The sequence below is a fragment of the Salmo trutta genome, chromosome 19 (assembly GCF_901001165.1).
Source record: "Salmo trutta chromosome 19, fSalTru1.1, whole genome shotgun sequence".
NCBI lineage: Eukaryota > Metazoa > Chordata > Actinopteri > Salmoniformes > Salmonidae > Salmo > Salmo trutta.
The window spans coordinates 1,215,781-1,225,434 of record NC_042975.1 but is presented as its reverse complement, the minus strand read 5'-3'; the positions used below and the strand labels follow the sequence as shown (position 1 = coordinate 1,225,434).

Sequence of the window (9,654 nt, the reverse complement as noted above, 5' to 3'; positions counted from 1 at the left end):
TGACATAAAAACATGTGAGATCAAAGGTTAAAGTGCATTTAAGAGGAGGCTGGGTCAATGGCTCAACACAACAGACACACCAACACACACACACACACACACATACACACACACACACACACACACACACACACACAAACACACACACAAACACACACACACATACACACACACACACACACACACACACACACACACACAAACACTGCTACAGCCATATTCTCAGTCATTCATTAATCAGATGTTGTAATACACAACTCAGATCAGGGCTCAGAGAGTACACTTAGGCATTCCTCAACAGATTACTGAGTCCTGTAACACACACACACACACACACACCCTCAGCCTAACTTGGCCACTTACAGCGACAAAACATGAGCCTGTTTGTGGCTCTCTCTCTCTCACTCTCTCTCACTCTCCTTTCTTCTCTTTCCCCCTGTGTTCCTCTGGGAGGTACTTGGCTGTTTATTCAGTTACAGGGACGTGTGTGTGTGTGTGTGTGTGTGTGTGTGTGTTTCTTTGCCTCTATGAACTGACTGATTGACTGTGCTACGTTACCTCACAGGGCACGTAATCTCTCTCCCTTTCTGTCCCCCTCTCGCTTCCCCTTTCTCTCTCTCTCTCTCTCTCTCTTATGCTCCCTCTCTCCCTCTCCCTCGCTCTGTCTCTTTCTCTCGGCTGAATGGAGAAGGCAGAATTTGTAGGTTCGTTGCCGGGGCCTGGCCTGGTTGCTGGGGATGTAGTTGACTTGTCGAAGGTGGTGCGGGGTACAGGCGAAGAGCCGGCGGGGACAGTGGTCAGTTCCAGACTGTTCCGCTGTGTGTGTGTCCGACGCTGGATACCCCTGGCCTACAGAGAGGAACTCTACCATGTACTGAGACTCACAGGACCGCTGGTGAGACACAAACTCTGTGTGCGTGTGTGTGTGTGTGTGTGTGTGTGTGTGTGTGTGTGTGTGTGTGTGTGTGTGTGTGTGTGTGTGTGTGTGTGTGTGTGTGTGTGTGTTTGTGTTTGTGCGCATGCGCATGTTCAGCGTAGTTTCCTCCCAGCGACTAGAGTTATTGTAAATGACTGTTATTATAGATACACTACATGGCCAGCAGTATCTGAACACCCCGAAATATTTAGTCCCCAAATATTTAGTCACCAAATCAGTGGAATCGGCTATTTCAGCCACACCCGTTGCTGACAGGTGTATAAAATCGAGCACAAAGCCATGCAATCTCCATAGACAAACATTGGCAGTAGAATGGCCTTACTGAAGAGCTCAGTGACTTTCAACGTGGCACCGTCACATGATGCCACCTTTCCAAACAAGTCAGTAAAAATTGTCTGTCCTCAGTTGCAACACTCTACAGAGTTCCAAACTGCCTCTGGAAGCAACGTCAGCACAAGAACTGTTTGTCGGGAGCTTCATGAAATGGGTTTCCATGGCCGAGCAGCTGCACACAAGCCTAAGATCACCATGTGCAATACCCAGAGTCGGCTGGAGCGGTGTAAAGCTCCCCAGCATTGGACTCTGGAGCAGTGGAAACGCGTTCTCTGGAGTGATGAATCACGCTTCACCATCTGGCAGTCCGACAGATGAATCTGGGTTTGGCGGATGCCAGGAGAACGCTACCTGCCCAAATGCATAGTGGCAACTGTAAAGTTTGGTGGGGGAGGAATAATGGTCTGGGGCTGTTTTTCATGGTTTGGGCTCTTTAGTTCCAGAGAAGGGAAATCTTAACGCTACAGCATACAATGACATTCTAGATGATTCTGTGTTTCCAACTTTGTGGCAACAGTTTGGGGAAGGCCCTTTCCTGATTCAGAAGGACAACGCCACCCTGCACAAAGCAAGGTCCATACAGAAATTGTTTGTCTAGATCGATATTGAAGAACTTGACTGGCCTGCACAGAGCCCTGACCTCAACCCCATCGAACACCTTTGGGATGAATTGGAACGCCGACTGTGAGCCAGGCCTAATCGCCCAACATCAGTGCCCAACTCACTAATGCTCTTATGGCTGAATGGAAGCAAGTCCCTGCAGCAATGTTCAAATATCTAGTGGAAAGCCTTCCCAGAAGAGTGGAGGCTGTTATAGCAGCAAAGGGGGACAAACTCCATATTAATGGACATGATTGTGGAATGAGATGTTCGATGAGCAGGAGTCCACATACTGTTGATTATGTAATGTATGTCTGGAGTCACTGTCACTTATAGATTCAACACAGAATCAAATCAGTAAGACATTCATTGCCCCTTCATAAAACCAGTCATAGCGCCTTCATAAAACCAGTCATAAGACCTTCATAAAACCAGTCATAAGACCTTCATAAAACCAGTCATAAGACCTTCATAAAACCAGTCATAAGACCTTTATAAAACCAGCCATATCATTGTTATAAAACCAGTCACAGCCCCTTCATAAAACCAGTCATAGCGCCTTCATAAAACCAGTCATAAGACCTTTATAAAACCAGCCATATCATTGTTATAAAACCAGTCATAGCGCCTTCATAAAACCAGTCATAGCCCCTTCATAAAACCAGTCATAAGACCTTTATAAAACCAGTCATAGCCCCTTTATAAAACCAGTCATAGCCCCTTCATAAAACCAGTCATAAGACCTTTATAAAACCAGTCATAGCCCCTTTATAAAACCAGTCATAAGACCTTCATAAAACCAGTCATAAGACCTTTATAAAACCAGCCATATCATTGTTATAAAACCAGTCACAGCCCCTTCATAAAACCAGTCATAGCGCCTTCATAAAACCAGTCATAAGACCTTTATAAAACCAGCCATATCATTGTTATGAAACGAGTCATAAGAACTTTATAAAACCAGTCATATCATTGTTATAAAACCAGTCATAGCGCCTTCATAAAACCAGTCATAAGACCTTTATAAAACCAGCCATATCATTGTTATAAAACCAGTCATAGCCCCTTCATAAAACCAGTCATAGCCCCTTCATAAAACCAGTCATAAGACCTTTATAAAACCAGTCATAGCCCCTTTATAAAACCAGTCATAGCCCCTTCATAAAACCAGTCATAAGACTTTTATGAAACCAGTCATAAGACCTTTATGAAACCAGTCATAGCACCTTCATAAAGCCAGTCATAAGACCTTTATGAAACCAGTCATAAGACCTTTATAAAACCAGTCATAGCCCCTTTATAAAACCAGTCATAGCCCCTTCATAAAACCAGTCATAAGACCTTCATAAAATCAGTCATGGCCCCCTTTAAAAAAACAGTCCCTTTATAAAACCATTCATAGCCCCTCCATAAAACCAGTCATAAGACTTTTATGAAACCAGTCATAAGACCTTTATGAAACCAGTCATAGCACCTTCATAAAGCCAGTCATAAGACCTTCATAAAATCAGTCATGGCCCCCTTTAAAAAACCAGTCCCTTTATAAAACCATTCATAGCTCCTCCATAAAACCAGTCATAGCACCTTCATAAAATCAATCATATCATATTTAGACTTATCCCCCAAGTGTTCCCAGAAGAACATGTTTTCGACTTGTCTCGGCAGAGAATAGACTGTTGGCCTCACATGAAATACCGTTGGTGCCCCAGGACAGAACTCACTATTGGTGCATGTGTGTGTTTGTGTGTGTTGTGTGCGTGCGTGCGAGCGCGTCTTTTACAGCTGGTGTCTCGGATCCTGAACTTCTTGCTCCCGTTTGTCATCACCATATTCTGTGGTCACCTTGGCAACGCAGAGCTGGCGGGATACGCACTGGGCTCTGCGGTATTACCCACAATTATCTCCTCTGATTAGTTCTCTGACTGGCGTGTATAACCAATCACATGATGGATTTGGTGTGATCTTTAAACACATTGCATGTTGGACTGACATGAACTTAAGTTGAAATTATAATTATTTTAAATTATAAATAAAGATTTGAAAAAAACATTAAAAAACATGTTGCAGACAGACAGACAGACAGACAGACAGACAGACAGACAGACAGACAGACAGACAGACAGACAGACAGACAGACAGACAGACAGACAGACAGACAGACAGACAGACAGACAGACAGACTATCTATAATATTGTGACTTCATAATAAGAGTTGTTGTTCTTCTTCCTGTCAGGTGATCAATGTGACCACTACCTCTACGGGCTACGGACTGGCTCTGGCCTGTGATACACTCGTCTCTCAGGTTAGGCCCTCTGTGTGTTGGTAGGACCTCTCTCTCTGTGTGTGTGTGTGTGTGTGTGTGTGTGTGTGTGTGTGTGTGTGTGTGTGTGTGTGTGTGTGTGTGTGTGTGTGTGTGTGTGTGTGTGTGTGTGTGTTGGTGTGTGTGTGTGTGTGTGTGTGTGTGTGTGTGTGTGTGTGTATCAGAGAGGTGTATATAGTTTGTGTGGATGAAAGGCCTGTTATACTCAGTGTGTTTTATTTACTGTTTAATGATGTTGTTCCTTTAGTGTCACACCTTGATCTGTTTCACCTGTCCTTGTGATTATCTCCACCCCCTTCCAGGCGTCGCCCATCTTCCTCATTATCCCTTGTGTATTCATACCTGTGTTCTCTGTTTGTCCGTTGCCAGTTCGTCCTGTTTTGTCAAGTCAATCATCGTTTTTGTTCTCAGCTCCTGCTGTTCCCTGTCTCTCTTTTTCTGACCACTCTGCCTGACCCTGAGCCTGGCTGCCGACCTGTCCCTTTGCCCCACCTCTGAATTATTGACCTCTGCCTACCCTGACCTACCCTACCTCATCACGCTGATGGCCGGGGAGAGCTCTCACTGACGTGTGGGAACAACAGCTGGTTAGTCTGGAGGGGTTCGTGGGAAAAGTGAGGAAGGTTTTTGATGCCCCGTTCTCCGGTAGAGAGGCCATCCGGAAGCTAATCCATCTTCGGCAGGACTCCCTCAGTGTAGCTGATTATGCGGTGGATTTCTACACGTTGGCAGCAGAGAGTGCTTGGAATCAAGAGGCATTGTTCAATATATTCCTGCACAGTGTCTCGGAGGAGGTCAAGGACGAGCTTGCAGCCCGGGAGTTACCTACGGAGCTCGATTCCCTCATCGCTCTGACCATCCGCATCGATGGGCGATTACGTGAACGACGGAGGGAGAGGAAATTGGATTTCTCTCGCACGCCTAGGGGTCCCACCTTGCCTCTGAGACTTCCCGGAAGCTCCCGAAGGTCTCGTTGCCGAGAGAACCCGAGGCTTCCCGACCTGCCCCGAAGGCTGCCGAAGACAGATGAAACATTTTGTGCTATTTATCTCAGACTACTTTGTTTAACTTCATTAGCGTAGAGGGCACTATTTTCACCTCCGGATGAAAAGCGTGCCCAATGTTAACTGCCTGCTACTCAGACCCAAAATCTAGGATATGCATATAATTGGTAGATTTGGATAGAAAACACTCTAAAGTTTCTAAAACTGTTAAAATAATGTCTGTGAGTATAACATAACTGATATGGCAGGCGAAAACGTGAGGAAAATCCATCCAGGAAGTGGGATTTTTTCATGTTTGTAGTTTTCTATTGAATGCCATTACAGTATCCATTGACTTAGGACTCAAATTGCACTTCCTATGGCTTCCACTAGATGTCAACAGTCTTTAGAAATTGTTTCAGGCTTGTATTCTGAAAAATGAGGGAGTAAGACCAGTCTGAATGAGTGGACCTTGCAGTGTCCCAGAGGTTTTTCATGCGCACGACCGAGAGCACGCCTTTCTTGTTTTCCTTATATATTGACGAAGCTTTTGTCCGGTTGAAATGTTATTGATTATTATGACTAAAAATAACCTGAGGATTGATTATAAACATTGTTTGACATGTTTCTACGAACTTTACTGATACTTTCGGATATTTCGTCTGTCTGTTGTGACTGCCTTTGAGCCTGTGGATTATTGAACAAAACGTTTTTTGGATATAAAGAGGGACTTTATCGAACAAAACAAACATTTATTGAGTAAATGGGAGTCTTGTGAGTGCAACCATATGAAGATCATCAAAGGTAAGTGATTCATTTTATCACTATTTCTGACTTGTGTAACTCCTCCACTTGGCTTGTTACTGTTGATAATGATTTGGCTACTGGGCACTGTCCTCAGATAATCGCATGGTTTGCTTTCGCCGTAAAGCCTTTTTGAAATCTGACACCGTGGTTGGATTAACAAGAAGTTTATCTTTAAGCCGATGTATAACACTTCTAATTTTTATAATGAGTATTTCTGTTTTTGAATTTGGCGCTCTGCAATTTCACTGGATGTTGGCCAGGTGGGACGGTAGCGTCCCACACCCCCTAGAGCGGTGTTAACAAAGACTCTCTCCTCCTCACCAATACAGTATATTGTTGAGTCGTTGTGCTGCCACAGAATTTTTTATTTCACCTTTATTTAACCTTTATTTAACCAGGTAGGCAAGTTGAGAACAAGTTCTCATATTCAATTGCGACCTGGCCAAGATAAAGCAAAGCAGTTCGACAACATACAAAAACACAGAGTTACACATGGAGTAAAACAACATACAATCAATGATACAGTAGAAAAAAATAAGACTATATACAATGTGAGCAAATTATGTGAGATAAGGGAGGTAAAGGCAAAAAAAGGCCAAGGTGGCAGAGTAAATAAAGTATAGCAAGTAAAACACTGGAATGGTAGATTTGTTATTTGAAGAAAGTTCAAAGTTAAAATATAAATAATATGGTGCAAAGGAGCAAAATAAATTAAATAAATAAATAAAGTAGGGGAAGAGGTAGTAGTTTGGGCTAAATTATAGATGGGCTATGTACAGGTGCAGAGATCTGTGAGCTGCTCTGACAGCTGGTGCTTAAAGCTAGTGAGGGAGATAAGTGTTGCCAGTTTCAGAGATTTTTGTATGAATTGTCAGTAATCAAATCAAATCAAATGTATTTATATAGCCCTTCGTACATCAGCTGATATCTCAAAGTGCTGTACAGAAACCCAGCCTAAAACCCCAAACAGCCTCAAAAGGCCTCAAAAAAGCTTTATATACCAGAGCTGCGAGAAACGTTCTATATATAATTGAAACAATGTTGCAATTGTTTGTGAGACAGGTGTGGTTCCCGTGGGGGAAAGATTCTATTGGGGAACGGTTCCCGTGGGGGTTGCCTTGGAAGCCAAGAAGGGGAGTGAGATGTGTGTGTGTGTGTGTGTGTGTGTGTGTGTGTGTGTGTGTGTGTGTGTGTGTGTGTGTGTGTGTGTGTGTGTGTGTGTGTGTGTGTCGTGTGTGTGTGTGTGTGTGTGTGTGTGTGTGTGTGTGTGTGTGTGTGTGTGTGCTCAAACACACATGCATGTGGGTGTCTGGGAGAGGAAGTGCGTCCATCTGATGAATGGGCATGTGCCTGAACTCAATTTTATACAATAATTGTAGTCTCACCCATTACTTTCTAATGACTGGTCAATTTTAACCGTTAACACCACCCCTTTTCATGCCATTCTGCTGTGGGGAGACCAGTCCAAATCTCTCCGGGTTCTCATTGACTCTGGGGCTAACGAGACCTTTTTAGATGCAACCCTGGCATCCGAGCTGAACATCCCCACTCAGCCCCTTTCCAATCCCATGGACGGGCGCTCTATAGGCCGAGTCACCCACAACACCGCTCCCATCAACCTACATGTGTCAGGGAACCACAGCGAGGCTATCCAGTTCCTGCTCATCAAGTCCCCTCAGATTCCCATGGTATTGGGATTCTCCCGGTTCCAGTGACACAATCCCCTCAGTAACTGGTCTACTGGTGCCATCATGGGCCAGAGCCCGTTCTGCCACGCCCGCTGCCTGAAGTCAGCACAACCTGCCCCGGGACGTCTCCCTGGGAGCTTGGAAGGTGTCCCGGACCTCTCCACCCTTCTCGCGGAGTACCAGGACTTCCGGCAGGTGTTCAGTAAGGCCCGGGCCACTTCGCTCTTGCCGCACCAACCTTATGACCGCACCGACCACCGACCTTATGACCTCTTGCCGCACCGACCTTACGCTACCCGCTACCACTCATCTACTCGGCCTTCGAGCCGCACCGTGATTTCTAAGGTGGATCTACAGAACGCCTACCACCTGGTGTGGATACGGGAAGGGGACGAGTGGATGACCGCCTTCAACATGGCCAGCGGTCACTACAATTATCTGGTCATGCCATTTGGCCTCCCAATGCCCCTGCTGTGTTCCAGGTCCTGCTGTGTTTCAGGCTCTGGTCAATGACGTTCTCCGCAACATGTTGAACCGGTTCGTCTTTGTCTGCCTAGATGACATCCTCATCTTCTCCCGTTCCACCCAAAGAACATGTGCTCCTCATCCGACAGGTTCTCCAATACCTCATGGAGAACCAGCTGTTTGTAAAAGCAGAGAAGTGCAAGTTCTGTTGTTCCACCATCCCTTTTCTGGGTTTCATCATCGCCGCAGGGAGTGTGCAAATGGATCCAAGGAAGGTGAGAGCGGTGATGGATTGGCCCCAGCCTACTTCCAGGGTGCACCTGCAACACTTCCTGGGGATTGCCAACTTCTATCACCACTTTATCTGGGGTTACAGCACCCTGGCTTCCCCCCTGTCCGCACTCACCTCACCCAAGGTTCCGCTCACGTGGTCTTCAGCTGCTGACTGGGCATTCCGGGACCTCAAACATCGCTTCACCACACTTCCCATCTTGGTTCATCCGGACCCTACCCATCAGTTCGTGCTGGAGGCCGATGTTTTGGATGTTGGAGTGGGGCAGTCTTGTCCCAGCGTTCTGCCCTGGACCTCAAGCTACATCCCTGTGTCTTCATCTCCCACCGCCTCAATGCCACAGAAAATAACTACGATGTGGGGAATCATGAGCTTCTCGCAGTGAAGATGGCGTTGGAGGAATGGAGGCACTGGCTGGAGGGGGCAGAACATCTGTTCATCGTGTGGAAAAACCACAAGAACCTGGAGTCTCCGCACCACCAAGTGCTTCAACTCCAGGCTAGCCAGATGGGCCCTGCTGTTCACACATTTCAACTTCTCCCTCTCGTACCGGCCGGGATCCAAGAATGTCAAGCCGGATGCACTGTGCCGCCGCTATAGCCCTACGGGTACCACCCCGGAATTCGAGACCATCCTTCCCACCTCATGCCTGGTGACGACACTCAACTGGGGTATAGGGAAACAGGTCCGAGAGGCGCAGCGGTCTCAACCGAACCCTGAGGGGGGCCCTGATAATCGGGGGACCGGTTCCGGATGTCGCCACGTTTGTCTCTGCCTGCACGGTCTGTGCTCAGAATAATCATCTTCGGCAAGCTCCGGCTGGTCTTCTGCAACCACTGCCTGTCCCTCACCACATATCCCTGGATATCGTCACGGGTCTCCTCCCGTCTGAGGGCAACATTGCCATCCTGACTGATGTTGACCGGTTTTCCAAGGCCGATCACTTCATTCCTATCCCCAAACTACCCACGGCCAAGGAGATGGCCCAGCTCATGGTGCAGCACGTCTTCCGGATCCATGGACTGCCCGTGGACTGCCCGTGGACATGGTCTCCGACTGGGGGCCTCAGTTCTCGTCCTGGTTCTGGAAGGTGTTCTGTGCCCTCATGGGTCGTCGGCCAGCCTGTCCTCTGGGTTCCACCCCCAGTCCAATGGCCAGTCGGAGCAAGCCAACCAGGATCTTGAGACTACTTTGTGCTGCCTGATCTCTGCCAACCCCACCTCCTGGA

At 46.8% G+C, this 9,654-nt stretch overlaps 1 protein-coding gene across 2 annotated transcripts in view; it reads left to right on the top strand.

The window, feature by feature from the left end:
* The first annotated feature begins 487 nt into the window (after window positions 1–487).
* Window positions 488–9,654, top strand: part of slc47a1 (solute carrier family 47 member 1) — a 40,745-nt gene continuing 31,578 nt past the window's right edge. The window contains exons 1-3 of one of the 2 annotated variants that reach the window (XM_029699388.1): window positions 488–895; window positions 3,653–3,754; window positions 4,105–4,173. In XM_029699388.1, coding sequence (XP_029555248.1) covers window positions 683–895; window positions 3,653–3,754; window positions 4,105–4,173 — 384 coding nt within the window. In that variant the 5' untranslated portion in view covers window positions 488–682. Of the gene's footprint in view, window positions 896–3,652; window positions 3,755–4,104; window positions 4,174–9,654 lie in introns of those variants that run through there. The other variant, XM_029699390.1, reaches the window with a different exon arrangement.